This window comes from Juglans regia, chromosome 2 (genome assembly GCF_001411555.2).
Source record: "Juglans regia cultivar Chandler chromosome 2, Walnut 2.0, whole genome shotgun sequence".
Taxonomy (NCBI): domain Eukaryota; kingdom Viridiplantae; phylum Streptophyta; class Magnoliopsida; order Fagales; family Juglandaceae; genus Juglans; species Juglans regia.
In genome coordinates this window covers 1,499,742-1,521,914 of record NC_049902.1, presented here as the reverse complement: position 1 = coordinate 1,521,914, position 22,173 = coordinate 1,499,742, and the positions used below count along the sequence as shown (strand labels likewise).

The window sequence follows — 22,173 nt, the reverse complement described above, 5'->3', positions numbered from 1 at the left end:
TCAAAGTTTTATGTTGGTCTTTTGACTTGAATAAATATTAAAGTTGTGAAATTGGTTACTTATTTGATACACTTTGTGTGATCTAATCAGCCAATTTGCCTGATGAATCTCAATATACTGCTGGTTGAAAATCTTCTTATTCTTGTTTCACCTTTAAAGAGCATTGGCAATAATGATATAGCAAAAGACAAAAGTGAGATTTGCCTAAAACCACATGATTTATTTTTTACTTTTATCTTAGAGATATAACAATTATCTCTCTATTAGTCAAAATAATAATAAAATATTATTTTTTAATAATAATATTTTTTATAAATTTATTTTTATATTTTATAATTATATTAACTATATATTAATTAATAATTTTTTTAAGTTCTGGAGACAGATTCACAAGAGAAATGAAATTGGAGCAGTTGGAAGGAGACATATTAGGAATAAAATAATTATTTGTCTACGAACAGTGTAATGCCAAATATAAATTTTTCTTTAGATTTACTGTAACTCAACGGTTAAACTTCTTTCTTTTAACTACTCCAATCCAGCAGTTGATTTTATTTGAATAGTAAAATTATTTTATTATTATAAATTATTTAAATTTTTATAAAAAATATAAAAAATAATTTAATTTATCTAAATTTTAAAATAATAATAAAATTAAAATATAATATTATAATAATATTTGATTCCAATCTAAACTTATCTCGTATTATCTCATATCGTCTCAGTGCCACAAGGAAATGAGGCAAATTTTTGAATTGAATGCCAGTGCTCTATCTAGCCTCTAACAATCGACGTAGATGTTGAATAAGTCGGTGAAAACTCTGAAGGAACCCAAAAGCTTATCAATCTTTCTTTCCATCTTTGATCTTCCTGTCTCTTCATTTCATTGAAAAGCAATGGCAGTGATCGAAGAGGAAACCTTTATTTATTGAAAATTTACAAAATTTATGTTGTAAAAATAAACGAGAACAGTACCGGGAAAAAAATCCCGCCATAAAAGGAAACCTTGAAAGCTACAGAGTCGAAACGAAACTCGAGTGTCTTTTGGGAATTGGCATGGGGGCCTCCGTAGTGTAATTCCAACAGACGCTTTCACGTAAACGAAGCAGAAGGGCAAATTCCTGCATACCCCGAGAGCAATTAAAGTAATCACATCTGCTTCTTGTTTTCTTTTGTTCTTTCTTTATCGTCTGATTGGGGTTTCAACTAAAAAATTTGGCGTGAAGTCGAGTGTTTCATCAATCATATTCGTGGGCTTTATAGCGGAAATGTGCTTAAAACTAGTCCATGTGGTTCGTTGTTGGACTCTGAAAATCGACTAGAGTCGGTCACAATCACAAAGAGCGCGACTTTAAACCCAAGGTTCATTTTTCTGTATTGCACATATTATTTCTCAAGATTACAATATAATATAGTGAGTTTAAATTTGCCTTTTTTGTGAAAGAATGTCTCTTTAAACTTGATTAATATTTTTTGATCGAGTTTGAGTTTTTATTCTTTATGGTGCTGTTTAGGTGATAAATCTCTCTGGTCCATGAGGTAAAATATCTTAATGCATTGACTTTAGGTTTTGTCCGCTGGTATTTTATAGTTGCAAAAGTCTTAGGTAGTTTTTAGAACTTGAACTTTGCAGGTATTATGTGGAAAGCATCATACTTTTTGCCTTTGATCTGTTATTTGATGGTGGAATTGTGATTCATGTAGCGATTACTTATCATATTCAACTGCAGTGTAGCTTACAAAAAATTCAGCCCTTTGCAATGGTAGTAAGGCACCGTTACCAATATCTTTGAAGCATAGGAACTCTCTACACGACAGAACTGATAATGTTCTGTCACTGATCTCCATTGCCATACACTCTTCTTCCCCTCAGTTGAGACACATGCTACACATCGCATACAGTGACAATATATGGTTGGGAACGGATTCAGTATATACTTTGCCATGTGTTTCTTATTTTCTACGTGAACCATATGGCATTTGTTTTTTTTTTTTTAATCCTTTTCTGCATCTCATTAGCTTGGTAGCTTGATTTGTATAACCTGTAAATGGTGTTGGATCAAATGGCATCTTCCTCTCTTTTATAAAAGAGGAAGACAGTCAGCTCATGGGGTCAATCCTTCATAGGTTCAGAAGTATCAATCGATAAAAAACCAGGGTTGACTCAAGTAACCATAGCTGGCCCCCCTAAAGGCAACATTCTTTGTATGGACAGCTTCCTTGAGGAATCCTCACGTTAGGCAACTTAAATCATTGTTCATGAATTGGTGTTGTCTTTGCCCCGCAGGGCACTTCCTAAATTGTAGCAATTTGGAAGATGGTTCCAATTTGCCTTTGGTGGTGTCTTTTGAGGGAGAGGAATGAGAGAAGCTTTGAAGATCATGAGCATTCAATGGATGAGCTTAGAACTTTCTTATTTTAACACTTTTGTTCCATTGGTCAATTGTAATTGATTTTAATGGCATGAACATTAAGGAAATTCTTGTATCACCATAATATCATGCATAGGCATTGGAGCATTGCTCTTGTATAGGTCCCGTGTACTTGGCTCGTGCCTATTCTTATGATCAATAAAATAGTGTTTACCAATAAAAAAAAAGCATGAAGTTCCATCTTTGGGAAGTGTTAGAGATTGGGGCTTATAAATACACTAATGTGGTCTTTTCAAGATGCAATCTACTGGTGTCATAAGCTGGTTACTTATTTAAATAGATTCTCTGGTCTGTCAATTCTGTAATCTATGTTCATGTTAACTGGGTTGCATGATTGCCAATATGCCACTTAAGGCTTATCCTCATATCAATTTCCAAATTTTCCTTGGTGAGGATTTCTTGGTTTGCATTTCACTTCTTCCTAATCATTTTTCTTTCCTTGTTGAAACAAAATAAGTTTTTCAGTGGAGCAAGTGGCCAGGAAAGTAGGGGCAATGGGTTGCAAGGCAGAAGCTTGTAAGGAGTGCACCCAGAAATGTTTGCTGGTTCATCAGAGGAAGAAAAACTCAACGATTGGAGCTACCGCTTTTTTCAAAGTCATGATTGGCGATCAGTTTTCAAAAGTCTTGGTATGGTAGCATTTGGTTATTTTCCTCTATCTAATCCACTGTATGTGTTAATTGCTTTCGCTTTTACCTTCATTACAGCATGAGTATGCTTGCTTTCATTGTGCTGCTTGCATTTTTTTGAAGGGTTACTATGACTGACCTGCAGCTTACTTAGTAGTGTTCTTTCCAGTCATGATTGATGATCAGTTTTTGAAAGTCTTGGCACAGTAGAATTTGGGTTTTTTCCTCTATATGAGCCACTCTATAGGTTTATTGTTGCTTTCACTTTTACCTTCAATGCTGCATGAGTATGCTTGCTTTCACTGTGCTGTTTGCGTCTATGTATCGTGGGTTCTTTCATTCTATTGTTTGGTTCTTGTCTGAAATTTTGATTTGTTTTGACAGCTGCTTGAAACTAAGAATCATAATTTTTATACGTGAGAGGCCTGTCTTGCTGCATTTAAAGTTCTCGATGTGATTAAGATGATCCATTATTCCCATGAATGCAGTCTGATCAATAATACACTCCTAATGTTTTATGATAATAAACCCCTAAGGGTTGGCTCAAGTGGTAAGAGCGTTGGTCTTGGTGGTATGCTCCCTCCAGATCTAAGGTTCATACCATTGGATGCAAACAATTTCTAGGGGCCATATGGCTGGGGGCATTTCTCCTTAAATTATCCGAGGTGCACTTGCGGAAAATTCCTTGCTGAGGGCCTGTGCACGCCCAAGATTAGTTGGGACTTTGTTCTGGGCACCCGATGCCAATCAAAAATCAAAACTTTCTATGATAAGTTCCTTATTGGGTTGTTCTATGGAAAGGTTTATCCCATCCAGTAACTTTGTGGGTCTGATCCTATTGACTTAGTAGCCACTAACTTCCCGCCCTCTCTCCCTTTCTTCTCTTCAAGTTGCAAGGAGCCAACTTTTTTTTCCTAAACGTCATTTTTTAAAGGCAGCAAGGTACTTTATAATCATTTTACTTTCTGTTTGCTTTCAATTTATCTTATGTTTTGTGGTTGCATCCTGTTGAAATTTCTTGAACGATGCTTTTCAAAAAAATTAATAGTTCCTTACCTTTATTCCAAGTGCATCATACTGTAAATTTGTGTATTTTTTTTTTCATTTTTTTTATGTTGTTCTCTGGATTTGGGATGAAGGTAAGTATTCTGTCAGTAATTTGGGTACAATGCTTGAACTCCACCTTCCTTTCTGTCAAAAGGACTACAGTGCTGTCAAAAGCATGATTAATAATGCAAAAATGCAAGAACCTTATTCATACAGACTTAACTTTTGATATGTTTTCTATAACATATGCCTTTATTTATTTATTTCTCTAAAATTGATTTGGGGTCTAAACAGGCTTCTCTGAGACTCTGACATGCTTTAGAACTTTGTCTTCCTAGCGATGCTTAGTTCTTTACTCCAATGAACTACTTTTATGTCCTTTATAAGCTATCATTCCATTGCAGTTTTTGCCTCCCAAGTTTGCTGCTACGGTATCATCATTGGTTGATCAAGAAACCTTTCTTGAGGACTCAAGTGGGCGGCAATGGAATGTAGCATTATCAAATCTTAATGGTTCACTCGCTTTTGAACGAGGATGGGGTTCCTTTGCATTAGACCATGGGCTGGAGGTTGGAAATTTTTTGGTGTTCGATTATGTTATGGGATCAGGCTTTGTTGTTAAGATTTTCAATACAACTGGGTGTGAAAAAGTAGATTTTCCTGAGAACAGTGATGTGAAGAAAAGAGCTAGGATTAATGGGAATTCAGCTTCCAAACATGACCAATGCCACAAAAATGAAGGTTCGATGAATAAACAAGCTTCAAGCACCTCTGCTATGTCTTTGTCAGAAGCAGTGATACATCAAAGCCAATGTGAACCGAATGATGTTGAAGAAATACTAAGAGCCCCTGAAGATATGCTGCATTGTGATAGTAGCAATGGAGGGGCCAAACATTTGGCCAAAGCAGAATACACTGAAGAGCCATTTTACCTAATCAACCGAGACTTGCGAGACAACCAAGGATATGACAGAAATCCTGCGTTTGACTTGTTTAACTTTGAAACGTGGAACAACTCAGGTGCTGATGTTACCGGCAAAGCTGCAGTCAAAGATGGAAGGTTTCCTTATGATACTGATATATCACTAAACTCTCAAATGAAAACCTGCTTTGTTGTCAAAGACCCAGCGGCCAAAGGGATGGTGAGTGGAGTAGCAGCTACAGATGCTTTGGACTTTGAAACTATTGAGAAAAGTCATTGCTCCAAAGAAATCAGTAAGAAGGCATCCGCTTCTGGTAAAAATTCTTGCAAAAATAGGACATCTGGGCATCTCTTGACCACATCTGCCATGAGACTTGAAGGAAATAAGGAGAACATCTCTGACATGCCAATTAAAGGAATTACAAAGTGTCAAATTGCAGAGGGATCAGGGACTGCAGTGTCAAGTTAGTCGCTTCTAATTGTTCTCTTGTGGAGATTTATTGCTATCATGCTTGTTTTATTGTTTCATTTATGCTCCGTTCCTTCATTTTATTTGTTTTGTAATAGGAGACCTCTCAGAGTCAATGTCAGAAAACAATCAGGTGGCCTTGTTCCCTAAGGAGAATACTTCACTCATTGACGGTTTTTCAAGTGCTAAACAGGAATTTAATGGGATGTCTGAGCTCGTGGATGTTCCCGTTACCACTGAAATGCATGACTGTCAGACTCGTTTGTGTACTTCACAATTGCTGTATTCTAATTTTCTAACCATGCTTGTTGGGGCAATGTTAATGGTGGTCGTTCAATAGATTCCGTTTGATACGTAAACCAATTATTTGCTAAGTTTAACAGTGAAATTAATGGAAATATCAAATAATTTAAGAAGTGCCTCTGAACATGACTTCAGATTTATGCAGTCATTAGAAGATAATTCAAGAAATATGTGGTCTAGGACTCAAGTTTCATTATTGTTAATTGAGCAGTCACTGCCTGTTTTAAAGCTAAGTGTATGTATTGGCATGCTCATCACTTTCTTTTTCGTTTCAAATACAGCGAATGATTCAAAGATGATCGATCGAGGTCACAGCCCAAGTTCTGATATGATTGCAAGAGAGAAATATCGAGTGGCGAAAGTTCAACTTGTTGACTCAGTTGGAACTTCCTCAACATATACAGCCTGTCTCTCCTGTTTGGTGGCCAAAGAAAGCCAATCTTTTCTTGTAAGTTATTCCTTAGCCTATTAAGTTATCATTTTTTGGAGTCTTGTATTTTATTCAATAAAAAATAATTTTACTTTTCAAAAAAGAAATTATTTTTTGCAGTCTTTAATATCAACCACAAATTTCTCTCAATCAACAATATTGTTTCATGTTGCAGTAGCGATGTGGTTATTAATTCCTCAATAATGTCATTCCATTTGCTTATGAGAGTGCACCATGCAATTGTATGCTTCTATGTTATTCCTTATACTAGTTTGACAGAACCATGTAATGGATAAATGAAATGTTCAAACGACTTATTTGGTGGCACAGTATCTCGAAATTAATTTGGAAGATTTAAAAACTAGATTTTATTCCATAGCATTGATTGTAGAGTCTGATCTGTGGATGTATTTGTTTATTTATAGAGTAGTATAGTATTTAGTTCAACATATATGTACAAATGTATCTCTCTATTTGTTTGTGTATTGTGTGTTTTATTACTGATTTAAGTTATATCAAGTATAAATTGATTTGGTGTAATAATTGAAAATAAAATAGAGTCTACATTTATAATGGAAAAATTTAGGCTGGTGTGAAAAATACAACCTCCACATTGTTGACTTGGTATGATTTGATTTACAAGAGAAGTTTAAAAATCAAATTTCTCGCTAATCAAAACTTAACATGTAAATGGTGTGGAATGAGAAATTACAAGAGAAGTTTAAAAATCAAATTTCTCGCTAATCAAAACTTGACATGTAAATGGTGTGGAATATTCTCATTCCACACCAACTTGCAAATAGAAGAACTCTTATAAATGAAGGGATAGGAGTGACCTAGCCCTTTTACCTTGTTTTATAGGTCCTCCCCGAAACTCCCCATTAACCAAGGTCAACATGCTGAAAGTGTATAAATGAAGCCGACCATTAATGACTAGTTCGAATGTAAAGTGAGGAAATGTTGAATGTTCATGTGAGTCTGGGGATGAGTTGGGATTCATTGCATTTCCTGATTAGCATGATTGTTCTAGTAGATGATTTGTGCTTGACTTAGGTTCCTCAACCATATGAGAACGTGATTTGCTACATGGGAGTTGGGGTTGGATTTTTTTCTCCATTCTGACTTCTTTCACCTCCTTCAATGCAGGAGTTGCCCACATGTCTGCCATCTTCATATCATGGAAAAGGAAGAATGGAAAGGAGGGTCGTGTTCCTGCAAGATCCGGCAATGAGATTATGGCCAGTCCTCTACCATGAGAGGTCTGGTTTCACAATTTTGACGAGTGGATGGGAAGCTTTTAGCAAGGCGAATGGCATTCAACCTGGAGATGAGTGTGTTTTTGGGGTTGAGAGGGCCTCGGAGGGTATATATGGTGTCCGAATTGCCCGAAAGTAAAGAAAGTTGGAGTTGCTTCAAGCCTCATCATATTCTATATAAATTGGAGACTAGTATTTTGTGAGGAACTCCTGTAATTAGAAACGTGTTTTGGGAATGCGTGAATCCAGAATTTGATCGATGTTTAGTTCACCAGTCATCTATGAGTAGTAGCCTTACCTTTGATGTAATTGGATCTTGTATATACGTTTCTCAGATCTTTCTACGATGCGTCTGGAGCAAAAGCTCAATTGGCAATGCAATATTTTATTCAAACCTCAGCAGCCTTGAGGTTGTTTTCCCATAGCAATTATTTTTTAACGATAATTGATATAAGGGAAATACTTTAGATACAAAGAAATTACACGACAGTAAATTCACAAACTGATGTGATTTAATGTGATACGTCATATTGTAAAGTTATTTTTATTATAAAATAGATCTAACGGATTTTATAAAATTATATCAGTTTGTAGGTTTACTTTGTGTAATCTCTTTGTATATGTGCAGTTCTCTTGATGTAAATAAAAAAAATAATACCTAGTTTTTTTATACCAAATCATGGACGATGATAAATAGTATTTATCCTTTTTTTTTCTGATCAAACTGGCATGCATAAAAAAGAGTATGCCTTATAAATTTGCTACCTTGGTGAGAAAAATGCCAAGTAGCCAAGTCAAAATCAAGTCTTCTTATTGGGTTATTGATAAACTTATTAAAGTAGATATAGTACAGTTGTTGCAAACAAGAGTTATCAGCCGAAAGGTAATCTAAAGCACCATTTCCTTTGATAAGCAAGATGAATGAGCCTTCAAAAGCTTCATGTACAGGTGCTGCACCTAAAGGGGAAATAATTTTTTTATAATATCACCAGTTCAACCCCGGGAGGTAATCTTGTTTCTAGTTGTCTTGCACAAGCAATGGCTGCCAAGCACCACCTCATGGTTGCACGCCTACTGCTTGCAGTAAGGCCTAGGACAGCTCACAGCAGCTCATTCCTTTTGTGTATATATACAGCACTGTTATTCAATTATAGAATTCAATGAAAAGAAAACACACTTTCCTTGGAAATACTTCTTTATTCTTTAGTCTTTACATGGTATCAGATACCACACTCGACTAACGTCTTCTTCCCAAATGGCCAGCGATATCTCTTCTCCCAGCAAAAACTCCCCTCCTTCCGTTCAGCTCTCTAATAATTTCTCTCATGTAGTTTCAGTAAAACTAAGCTCCGAAAATTATCTGCTATGGCGTGCTCAAATCATACCATATCTCCATGGTCAAGAACTCTTTCATTTTGTCGATGGTTCCACTCCACCACCATCTCCTTTCAAATCTGTCTCATCCTCTCCATCTACCTCTCCCCTTCCACAAACCAGTCCAGAGTATCTCCAGTGGTGTCGGACTGACCAACTACTCTTGAGTACACTTCTTTCTTCTCTTACTGAAAGCATCCTAGCCCAAGTCATATCTTCTCGTACATCTCGTGACCTCTGGGTCACTCTAGAAGGCATGTTTACTTCTCAATCTCAAGCAAAAATTTTTCAAATCAGGCATCAACTCACTAATCTAAAAAAAGGCTCTCTCTCGGTTGCCGATTACTATCACAAAGTTCGCTTGCTTTCAGACACAATGATAGCAGCGGGAGAACCTCTCCGTGATTCTGAGGTGGTCTCCTACCTTCTCAACGGACTCAACTCCGAGTTCAATTCCTTTGTGATCTCTATCACCACAAGAGCAACTCCTATTAGCTCCACTGAACTCTTTAATCATCTCCTAACTCTTGAAAGCAGAATCTCTCTTCACTCTAATCAGCAAGGCATTCTTCCCAACCCCTCTGCAAATTTCACCACACCTTCCTTCGCTCGTGGTGGACATAACCAATTTCGGGGTGGAAGAAACAATGGCCGAAATGGTCGCAACCGTGGGGGTCGATCATTCAACTCCTATCAAAACTCATCTCAACCTTTTTTCAAGCCTACTTGTCAAGTCTGCAACAAAGTAGGACATGTTGCCTTGCAGTGTCTCCATCGGTTTGATCAAGCATATCAGCATGGACCACCTCGTTCTTTCTCAGCTCACTACACAACCTCTCAATCTCCTTCAGACCAGAACTGGTATCCCAACTCTGCGGCAACTAATCATCTTACATCCGATCTCAACAACCTCAACATCAATGCTGACCATTATCCGGGACCTGGACAAATCAGAGTTGGTGATGGATCTAGCCTACCCATCACTCACATTGGTGATTCTCAACTCTCAACTTCCTCTACAAACTTTTTCTTACGAAATTTGCTCCATGTTCCACAAATCACCAAAAACTTAATCTCTGTTTATTAGTTTTGCAAAGATAATCATGTCTTCTTCGAATTTCATGACTCTTTTTTTTGTGTGAAGGACAAACAAACGGGGAGTCTTCTACTTCAAGGTCCAACACATAACGGGCTCTATCATTTTCCTTCAGCAATTCCCGAAAACTCCTCTGTGGCTCTTGTTGGTGAAAGGACTACAATTGGTCAATGGCATCATCGCCTTGGCCATCCTTCACTTAGGCTAGTCTCAAACATTTTGCACACCAAGTGTTTGCCGTTTGTTCCCACTAAGCCTAGTTTCTTTTGTTCTACTTGTCCACTTGCCAAATGTCGGCAACTTACTTTTTCTCATTCTGTTAATCGGTCAACTGCACCATTGGAACTTATTTTTGTAGATGTTTGGGGACCTTCCCCTTATATATCACACGATGGTTTTTGTTTCTATATCTCTTTTGTGGATGATTATAGCAGATATACGTGGTTTTATCCTCTAGCCTCTAAGGGAGATGCTACATCTACATTTCTAATGTTCCAAAAAATGGTTGAAAGACTTCTTGACACAAAAATAAAAAATGTCCAAATTGATTGGGGGGGTGAGTTCCGGCCCCTCACAAATGTTCTTAAATCTCAAGGAATCACTCACCGACTCTCTTGCCCACATACTCACCAACAAAATGGTGTGGTTGAGCGAAAACACCGTCATATTGTTGAGACGGGTTTAGCACTCCTTGCCACGGCATCTCTCCCATACAAGTTCTGGTCTGATGCTTTTCACACTGCATCACACCTCATTAATCTCCTTCCATCATCATCTCTTCAAAACAAATCACCACATTTTTTAATCTTCAAAAAAGAACCCAATTATACTTTCCTCAAAATCTTTGGCACCGAATGTTGGCCAAATCTCCGACCTTACAACAACCACAAAATACATTTTCGCTCACTTTCATGTTTATTTCTTGGGTACAGTCCAATTCACAAAGGTTACAAATGTCTTCATGTTCAAACCAACAGGATGTACATATCAAGAGATGTTATATTCAACAAAAATTCTTTTCCTTATTCAAAGTCTATCAAACCGGACTCAAATCACACTCAGCCCACCCACATCTCACTTCCAATCATCGCATCACCCTCTCTGGACCAAAACCCATCCCAACAATTACCCAACAATAACCCAATTCAAAGCCCACCATCACATGACCCAATCTACCCCTCGCATAACCCAATTCTCACCTCACCTTCTCAAGCCGATTCCCCCTCTGCTCCAATCAACTCGATAGCCTCCAACCCTAACTCTCTGCAACCTCCCAACCCACTACCGGCACCTCCAAGATCTCCAATTATCACGCGTTCTAAAACAAATAACTCACGTCCCAAATCATTTTCCCATGGCCAAATACCCTACCCAACACCACGGCAGTGTCTTCTCTCGACTACTGACATTCCCGAAGACCCCCTTTCCTACACAGTTGCTTCACGCTACCCTGCCTGGCGTGATGCTATGAACAAAGAATTTCAAGCCCTTCTACAAAACAAAACTTGGTCACTTGTTCCCCCACCCCCTCATCAAATGTTATTGGTTGTAGGTGGATTTTTCAGACGAAATATCATGCTGACAGAAGCATAGAACGGCGCAAGGCTCGACTCGTCTCCAAGGGGTTTCATCAACAAGATGGAATCGACTACTCTGAGACGTTCAGCCCAGTGGTAAAACCCACCACTATCCGTCTTGTTCTCTCTTTAGCAGTATCTCATGGATGGCCTCTCAAACAATTGGACATCGACAATGCGTTTCTTCACGGGACACTCACCGACACAGTGTACATGTCTCAACCTATTGGCTTCATTCATCCTGAATATCCAGACTATGTCTGTAAATTGCATAAGGCCATTTATGGCCTAAAGCAAGCTCCATGCGCATGGTTTGCGCAACTCAGGTCATCCCTCTGTGAGTATGGCTTCCAACCATCCCAAGCTGATCCTTCTTTATTCATCTACTCTCATCAATCTGTAGTGATTTTTGTGTTGATTTATGTGGACGATATTGTGGTAACAAGCTCACATCAAAGCCAAATCGACCATTTGATCTCATATCTTGCCTCTATTTTTCCCTTAAAAGATCTAGGCCGATTGTCATATTTTTTAGGCATTGAAATCACATACTTAGCAAATGGTATTCATCTCTCCCAAAGGAAATACATCTGTGATATGCTCTCCAAAGCTAATATGCTCTCAGCAAATGGTGTCACTTCACCAATGTCAGCCTCCACACGCCTCTCAATTCATGATTCTCCCACCTTCCCTGATCCCACCCTTTACCCTAGCATTGTAGGAAGCCTCCAATACCTCTCTCTAACCCGACCTGACATAGCTTTCTCAGTGAATAAAATCTGCCAATTCATGCATAATCCCAAACATTCACACTGGCAGGCTGTCAAACGACTCCTAAGATACCTCAAACAAACCTTAAACTTTGGTATCCTTCTCCAAAAATCATCTTCACTTCAAATTCAAGCATTCTCAGATGCAGATTGGGCTGGTTGTCCGGATGACCGTCGCTCCACGGGGGGCTTTTGCATTTTTCTTGGAAGCAATCTTGTTTCATGGAGTTCTCGCAAGCAACGAACAGTTGCTCACTCAAGCACTGAGGCCGAATACAAGGCCCTTGCAAACACCACAGCAGAAGTACTTTGGCTACAGTCTCTCCTAAAAGAACTTCATATTTTTCTGCCCAAAGCTCCCATACTATGGTGTGACAATCTTGGAGCAACATATCTTTCAGTCAACCCAATCCTTCATTCCCGCACAAAACACATGGAAATAGACTTCCATTTTGTTCGTGATAGAGTTGCTGCAAAAACCATTCAAGTTGCCTTTCTCCCATCCAAAGACCAGCTGGCTGATATCTTCACTAAGCCCATTGTATCCACTCGGTTCTCATCAATGCGCACGAGCCTCACTGTTGTTGACACCCCGTTAGGCTCGCGGGGGCGTGTTGAAGCATCCAGCCTAGCATCCACCACAGAAAGCACATTGCAAGGAATCTCCAAGTCAGCAGCCTCTCTAGAACCTTCAGGAATAACATAGTGCAAAGTGTGAATTTTGTTTATTTGTGAAATCTGTTGTAACGGCCTTGGCAGAGCACTATAACAAACTCTGCCAAGCACCACCTCATGGTTGCACGCCTACTGCTTGCAGTAAGGCCTAGGACAGCTCACAACAGCTCATTCCTTTTGTGTATATATACAGCACTGTTATTCAATTATAGAATTCAATGAAAATAAAACACACTTTCCTTGGAAATACTTCTTTATTCTTTAGTCTTTACAAAATGGGAGAAAGTATGGTAAGAATGAGTGCAGGAAAGAATAAACGGAAAGAAATCCAAAAAATCTCCAATCTTTAGGCAAAGCTAAGCTTCAAATTTCAATCCTAGAGCAAGAGAAACTGATTGGGGTCATTATCCAAATGATATAACTCTAACATAAAGAACCATAACATTTATTGTAAATTTGAATGAGCTTTATCTAAAGGAAAATACTACTCTTACAGCTAGTTTCTACTGCTATGAGTTTTTTTTATTATTTTTTACTTAATGATTAAATAAAAAATTATTATTTTTATTATTATTTTTTACTTAATGATTAAGTAAATATTTTTTAATAATATTATGATTTTTTTAAATATATTTAAATGTGTTAAAAAATACATGTAAAAAAATATAAAAAAAAAAAAACACATTCCAAAAGCACTAACGGAAGCCCCAATGGGAGCTCCCAGCAGTGGGAGTAGCACCGCTCTTATCTAAAAGTTATGTAAAGCAGATATGATTACAAGAAAAGTAAGAAGCAAAAGGATCATTGAGGCCAATATTTATTAAAAGTGAGAAATAGTTTAATGTTAGCCATGAACAAACACAGCAAACGATAGAGAGGATGGTGGGTGTCGAAGATGGTGGGCGAATGCGAGATTACTGGAGGGTGATGGAGCGACGGCGGCAAGAGAAGATTGAGGTGACGAGGTTGAGGTCGAAGAACGATTGGGGCTTATGGGTTTTGTTTCGCAGAATTCGTTGATCCAGTGTGATGCATCTCTTCTTTTTTATGTAGAATATGTGACCTGACAAAATACTATTAGTTTCTGTTAAAGCCTCAACAACACCCCGACCGGTTCAAATCAGAATTATAATAATTATAGTTTTGAATAAAATTTTATAACTGATATATCACTTCGACTGATTCATTTATCTAATACATTATTATCATAATCATCATTTGGTAAGAAGATAGTGAAGTCAATTCCGGTCATTGCCTCCTCTATTGATGGAAAGTGTATATATATATATATATATATATATATATAAATATATATATATATATATTTATTTATATAGTTTCATTTGGGGTTAAATACTCATTTGGTTCTTGGGTTTTGTACTATTGAGAAAAAAAAAGTTTTTAAAAGGAAAGATATTAGTTTGCCTTTAGTATTGACCACTCATAATCGTAATAATTTTAATTTTTTTTATTAATAATTAAAGAAGTAACTATTATTATATTTTTATATTTTTTTAAAAAAATATTTAAAAAACTAAAAAAAATAATAATAGAAAGGTACAAATGCACTGTAGAGCATGCCCAACTATAAATGCCGGGTCGCCGTGCAGCGACATCCATTTCAAAATACATAAGTTTGATTCTTAGTTTTCTTTTATAAGAAATGAAAAACTTACCCCTAAATAACAATTTGTATACAATTATATAATTAAATAATATTATTTTAAATTTTATTTTGATTTGGAAGTGTTTAAATTTAATAAAAAAATATTATTTTTTAAAGTTGTCAAAATAGTTTTTAGCTATCACTACTCTTTTATATTGACTCAAAATGATCATTTTGTCCATCTACCGTAGGTTACCTTAACGATGCATAGAATCAGCACCAGTGGATGGAACGATTATTTTAATTTAAAGTAAAAAACAAACGATGATATTGTTCTCTCTGTCTTTGTGAAACCCGAAGTGTTCTTCCAAATAAGAATAAGAAGAGACTAATAAAAAATACGAACGGCAAGAATAAGAAAGTAGCAGAGGGTTAAATCCTAGGACAAAGAGAAGAAGGGTGGTGCTAGTAGGGCTGTGCAAACCTTCCACCCCACTCTGATTATGTCCGACTTTCGCTCTGATTTCGACTTTGACAGAGTCAAAGTGATCGGAATGCGGAGTCGGAATCAGAGTGACTCCGAGAATGACTGTCGGAGTTCGGAGCTTCACGAAGTCCCGAATACCGAACTCCAAACTCTGACTTTTAAAAAAAAAAAAAAATCATCTGACTTTTTTAATATGGAACGACGTCATTTCTTCACATGGGGGTCCAAAATGCAAGAACCCCCTTCTTCCTTCTTCTCCTCAATCACTTTCCCTTCTTCTGAATATCTCCTCTGAATCTTCTCACTTCTCAGTTCTATGTTCCCTCTTTGAGCCTCCGTTCCCGTTTGTCATTGTCTACACCGTTCAGCCTTTGCGACGCTTTAACTCGTAAGTGTAGTCCGACTCCGAGACTTCGAGCTATATATTAATTAATTTTCACAATTTTTCTTTTTTGCCATGATGTTGGGTTGCTTGGAATTAGTTGTTTTGGGTGTAGTTGTTGGCTGTTGGCCTATCGAGTTGCTTGTAAATGTAAAATTAAATGGATTATAGTGGAGTGGAACACTGTAAAATGGCATCAGTGTATGCATGGAAGGTGTTTGTGAAAATGAAACTGTGAACTGTGAAATGTTGCTGAGTACATGACAAATCCGTTAATCCTCTTTTGCTCAATTTTTTTCCCTCTCTTCTTCTCTATAATGAAAGCTTTTAGCAATGAACCAAAAAAATTGTAAAGGGTTGGTAGGATTTGTCAACCTGCTCCACATGCGTAAAGTGCTCATTCTACATAATTTTATCAAAAAGGGTCATTGCATTAGGCCTCAATTAACCTTAAGAATCAATGACTATTTGGATCCAAATATTGTACTGCAAATTCATTCTTCGACAAGCTCTCGGGACTTCATGACCACTTGAAACAGAGTTGTGCTGACACTGTAGGATTTTTATTTGCTATGATTATGAGGATAATATCCAAATATGATAAATATTGGGAGAATATTAAGAAGATAAATATGTTATTATTTGTGGTTGCAATTCTTGACCCCTAATATAAGTTGAAAATTATAGAATCTTGGATTAGAGACATCCTTAAGGAAAAGAAGGCTGAAGAGTTTATTAGAGAGTTGAGAAATGATATTGATGACTTATATAACCACTACAACAACAGTGGTCAGCCTACTCCAGAAAGTAGTAGTCGTAGCTCCTTACTCTCAATCAGCTCAACATCTTTCTTGGATGACAGAGGTGCAGATCTTTTATCACCATTGGTGTGGCGGTTCATCAAATCCGTGCATCGATGAATATTATGCAGTGTATGTCTAAGGTTGAGCGTTATTTGATGGAAGATGTCGAGACACCTAGTGATACATTTCATTTATCAACTTAGTGGAATGTTAATTCCACCAAGTTTCCAATTCTTTCTCGAATAACCCGAGACGTGCTAGTCATTCATATCACTACGGTAGCCTTTGAGTCAGCGTTTAGTACCGGAGGTTGCGTCTTGGATGCTTATCAGAGTTCATTATCTCTGACTACCGTCGATGCCCACGTTTGCACACAAAACTGGTTAAGTTCAACGCCCATTGGAATAGATACAATTGATGCCGAGAGCTATAGGCTTAAATCATGTAACTTTATGATTTTAAATGATTATTTACATAATTTTAATGTTTTCATTATTTAATTTATAATTTATATGATTTTATAGACCTAACTGTGAACCCTATAATAATTTTGGATGATTGAGACTCTGAGACCGATGCACCATAGGATAATTACCATCATGCAAAACTCGTCAGAGTTAGAGGTGGAGGCGAGTTCATAATATCACTTGGAGTCTTGGCTAATGGTTTAGAAGTCTATAGTTAAATGACTAAAAAAACTATAGTGCATCTGATCAATAAAAGTTAAAACTTCATGCAGGAAAATTGAAAATCACTATCGAGTTATCGATTCAAATACATGGACTGTCCAAGACTGATGTGGGACATTGGTCATTGTGGCTATTTCACATTTGAATGAAATTTATGACATTATTTAATATTTTGGTACTGTAAATTTAAATTTATTTTGATTTGTAATTTTAAATTTACATTCATGATTTGCGATTTGATGGATTTGTAGTTTGATTTAGCTTTAGCTTGTTAACTTATTTTTTTACAGTATTTTATATTTTTTGTAGTACTTATTTTTTCAATCGGAGTTGGAGTCGGAGCTGGTGTTGACTTCTGACCCCAGTCGAAGTTGGAGGTGGGCATTCCGACTCTGTCACAGCCAGAGCCCATACCTAGGTGCTAGCGGCCACTACGTGTTTACCGTTAGTACAAATTTATAGTATTTTATTATTATTTTTTATTTAATAATTAAGGAAGTGGCTTTTAAAAAAATTGTGTATTTTTTATTATTATTTTTTCTTAATGATTAAGGAAGTTAAAAAAATATTAAACAGAAAATCACAAAAATAAAAAAAATTTCAACTAGTGGTACGCCCAACAGTAAAGGTTGGGAGGCCCACTAGCAGTATCCTTGCACAAGAAAAATGCTAAATGATCCCATGAGTTTGCTCTATCTATCTTACCGCTCATGCATTTTAATTTCTTTTTACTTAATGATTAATGAAGCGACTATTAATGAAGCAGTGTATTTTTATTAATTTTTCTTAATGATTAACGATGTTTAAAAAATGTTTAAAAGAAAATAAAAAAATAAAAATAAAAAGTTTCAATTTGCGGTACGGCCAGTGGTAAAGGTTGGGTGGCCCGCTTGCAGCATCCTTGTACAAGGAAAATGCTAAATAATCCCATGAGTTTGCCTCATTAATCTTACGGCTCATGCATTTTAATTTATTTTACTTAATTATTAAGGAAGTGACTATTAGTGAAATTGTATATTTTTTAATTTTTTTAATGATTAAGGATGTTAAAAAAATATTTAAAATAAAATCACAAAAAAAGAGTTTCAAATAGCACCCAACGGTAAAGGCTAGGCTGCCCGCTAGCAGCATCCTTGCACAAGGAAATGCTAAATGGTCCCATGAGTTTGCCCTTTCAATCTTATTGCTCATGCATTTTATTTGTTTTTATTTTTTTGTACTTAATGATTAAAGAAGTGACTATTCGTGAAGTTATGTATTTTGTTTTTCCTTTTTCTTGATTATTAAGGATGTTAAAAAATGTTTAAAAGAAAATCATAAAAAAAAGTTTCAATTAGTAGTACACCCAGCGATAAAAGTTGGGCGGTCTGCTAGCAGTATCTTTGCACAAGGAAAATGCTAAATGGCCCCATAAATTTCTCCCCTCAATCTTACTACTCATGCACTTTTGTTAATTTTTTCGTTATGATTAAGATATTGACTATCAATGAAATTGTGTATTTTTTATTAGTTTTTCTTAATAATTAACTGAGTTAAAAAAATGTTTAAAAGAAAATCACAAAAATAAAAGTTTCAACTAGGGGTACGCCCAGCACCAAAGGCTGGGCGGCCCATTAGCAGCATCCTTGCAGAATGAAAATGCTAAATGACCCCATGAGTTTACCCCTCAATCTTACTGCTCATTCATTTTAATTTTTTTACTTAATGATTAAGAAACTGACTATTAGTGAAGTTTTGCATTTATTTCTTAATGATTAAGGATGTTAAAAAAATGTTTAAAATAGAATCACAAAAAAAAGTTTCAACAAGCGGCACGTCCAGCGGTAAAGGCTGGGTGGCCCACTAGTAGCATCCTTGCACAAGGAAAATGCTAAATGACCCCATGAGTTTGCCTCCTCAATCTTACCGCTTATGCATTTTAGTTTGTTTTACTTAATGATTAAGGATGTTAACAAAATACTTAAAAGAAAATCACAAAAAGAAAATAAGAAAGTTTCAACTAGTGGTATGCCTAGCGATGAAGGTTGGGCAGCCCGCTGATGAAGGTTGGGCAGCCAGCTAATAGAATCCTTGCACAAGGAAAATGTTTAAATAGCTCCATGAACTTGCCCCCTCAATCTTATCGCTCATTCATTTTAATTTTTTTCTTTAATGATTAAGGAAGTGACTATTAGTATAGTTGTATATTTTATTTTTTTCAAAATGATTAAGAATGTTAAAAAAATGTTCAACAAAAAATTACAAAAAATAAAAATATAAATTCAACTAGCAGTACGCCCAGCGGTAATGGCTAGGCGGCCCGCTAGCAGCATCCTTGTACAAGGAAAATGCTAAATGGCCCCATGAGTTTGCATTCTCAATCTTACCACTTTTGTATTTTAATTTTTTTTTATTTAATGATTAAGAAAGTAATTATTAGTAAAGTTGTGTATTTTTCTTTTATTTTTCTTAATGATTAAGGATGTTAAAGAAATGTTTAAAATAAAATACAAAAAAAAAAGGTTTCAACTAGTGGTATGCCCAGTGGTAAAGGCTTGGGGCCCCGCTAGCAGCATCCTTACACAAGGAAAATACTAAATGGTCGCATGAGTTTGCCCACCCAATCTTATTGTTCATACATTTTAATTTTTTTTACTTAATGATTAAAAAAGTGATTATTAGTGAAGTTGTGTATTTTTTTTTCTATTTTCTCTTAATGATTAAGGATGTTCAAAAAAATGTTTAAAAGAAAATCACAAAAAAAAAAAAAAAAAGTTTCAACTAGCGGTACACCTAGCGGTAAAGGCTTGGCTGCCTGCTAGCACATCTTTGCATAAAAAAAATGCTAAATGACCCTATGAATTTGCCCTCTCAATCTTACCACTCATGCATTTTAATTTTTTTTTAATTTTTTTACTTAATGATTGAAGAAATAACTATTAGTGAAGTTGTTTATTTTTTTTCTTAACGATTAAGAATGTTAAAAAATGTTTAACTGAAAATCACAAAAAAAAAACCAACTAGCGGTATGCCCAACAGTAAATGCTAGGTGGCTCGCTAGCAGCATCCTTGCACAAGTAAAATGCTAAATGGTCGCATGAGTTTGCCCTCTCAATCTTACTGCTTATGCATTTTTAATTTTTTTTATTTAATGATTAAAGAAGTGAATATTAGTAAAGTTGTGTATTTTTTTTAATGATTAAGGATGTTAAACAATGTTTAAAATAAAATCACAAAAAAAAAAGTTTCAATAAGCAGTACGCTCGGCGGTAAAGGCTAGGCGGCCCGCTAGCAGCATCCTTACACAAGGAGAATGCTAAATAGTCCTACGAGTTTGCCAACTCAATCTTACCACTCATGTATTTTAATATTTGTTATTTATTTTTATTTAACGATTAAGGAAGTGATTATTAGTAAAATTATTATTATTATTATTTATTTTTCGTAATAATTAAGGATGTTAACAAATGTTTAAAATAAAATCACAAAAAAAAAAAAAAAAGTTTCAACAAGCGGTACGCTCAGCAGTAAAGGCTGGGTGTGGGGGTGTAACCGGTCCGGTCCGATCTGGTTTTCGATAAAATCTAGGACCGAACCGGTATGTACCGGTTTTGTATTTTTCAAAACCGATTACGCACCGGTTACTCTCCTAAACCTGTACTTCCGGTTTTATCGATTTCCGGTCCGGTCTGGTCCGGTTTTACGATTTTTTTAAAATGTAAGTTTCACAATTTGTCATTAAAAATTTGTTTATAAAAAAAATCTTTTTGATTTAAAAAAATTGTTTTATACTTTTATTAATATATTAGACTTTATAATAGTATTAATATTAGACTATTGGTATAGTTATAAGTTATATATTAGTATTAGTTATAAACTTTTAGTGATTTAGTATTAGCATTTTATGTAATAATTTATAAATTATAATAAGAAATTATTTCATATATGAATATATATATATTATATAAAATTTCACATAAAAATTTATAATTATACATTATATATAAAACTTATATATAAAAATATTATTTTTTATTTTTTTAATCAACCGGTCCGGGCCAAAAAATCCCGGAACCGGCCGGTTTTTACATTTTAAAAACCGGTTCCGGATTGGACCTGTTCAAAACCAGTAAAACCGGTCCGGTTCGGTCCGGTCCTGACCGGTTTTTCGGTTTGAGTTTACACCCCTAGTTAGGTGGCTTGCTAGCAACATCCTTACACAAGGAAAATGCTAAATGGTCCCATGACTTTGGCTCCTCAATCTTACCTCTCATGCATTTTATGTTTTTTTAATTTTTTTTATTTAATGATTAAAGAAATGACTATTAGTGAAGTTGTTTATTTTTTTCTTAATGATTAAGAATGTTAAAAAAATGTTCAACAAAAAATCACAAAAAAAAAAAAAAACCATTTAGGGGTACGCCCAACGGTAAAGGCTTGGCGGCCCACTAGTAGTATCCTTTGTTAAATGGCCCCATGAGTTTGTCCCTCAATCTTACTGCTCATATATTTTAATTTTTTTATTTAATAATTAAAGAAGTGACTATTAGTAAAATTGCATATTTTTTTATTTTTTTCTTAATGATTAAGGATGTTAAAAAATGTTTAAAATAAAATATGAAAAAAATTTCAACTAGCGATATATCTAGCGATAAAGGCAAGGCGGCCCGCTAGCAGCATCCTTGCACAAGAAAAATGTTAAATGGTCCCATGAGTTTGCTCTCTTTATTTTATCGCTCATGTATTTTAATATATTTTAATTTTTTTACTTATTAATTAAAAAATTGACTATTTATGAATTTTTTTAATGATTAAAAATGTTAAAAAAATATTTAAAAGAAAATTATAAAATGTAATAAAAAAATTTCTTATTTAAAAGAAAATATTTAAAAGAAAATTATGTTTACAATAAAATATAAAAAAAAAAAAAAAGAGGCCGCATTCGGGACCGCCAGCAGTTCGCCAGGTATAAATGCTGGCGGCCCGTCAGGAGTATTGGATGATAATTGCGTGACTCGTTCTAGGATTTAGCTTCGTTATTGAACGACAACGCTGAGTGCAGCAGGCTGTAGCTAACGAATCAAACAGCTCGATGCATATCGTCGTTGTAGGAGTGGGAACACACCGACACAGAGCACGTGAGAATTGAGATTCATGTGTAGCTTCTACAGTGAATGAAGCTCAAACGTCTCTACGTTTTGCAGTGCCAGCATGGATGCAGTACAGTGTTGGCTCAAACGCCATTGT

At 35.7% G+C, this 22,173-nt stretch overlaps 2 protein-coding genes across 13 annotated transcripts in view; both read left to right on the top strand.

The window, feature by feature from the left end:
• LOC108984969 overlaps positions 1-22,173 on the top strand; it is an 87,707-nt gene that overhangs the window by 50,183 nt on the left and 15,351 nt on the right. The window lies entirely within an intron of this gene.
• On the top strand, positions 820-7,902 carry LOC109003466 (B3 domain-containing protein Os12g0591400-like). Of its 7 annotated transcripts, XM_018981604.2 has the most exons (7): positions 820-1,145; positions 1,264-1,362; positions 2,890-3,061; positions 4,513-5,494; positions 5,598-5,765; positions 6,084-6,250; positions 7,379-7,902. In XM_018981604.2, exons 3-7 carry the CDS (start codon positions 2,927-2,929, stop codon positions 7,625-7,627), a joined length of 1,701 nt encoding a protein of 566 aa, XP_018837149.2. In that variant the 5' UTR covers positions 820-1,145; positions 1,264-1,362; positions 2,890-2,926; the 3' UTR covers positions 7,628-7,902. The 7 variants fall into 7 exon arrangements, with proteins under 7 accessions (XP_018837149.2, XP_018837150.2, XP_018837148.2 ...); XM_018981605.2 differs by lacking the exon at positions 1,264-1,362; XM_018981603.2 differs by having other exon boundaries at positions 820-1,362; positions 2,898-3,061.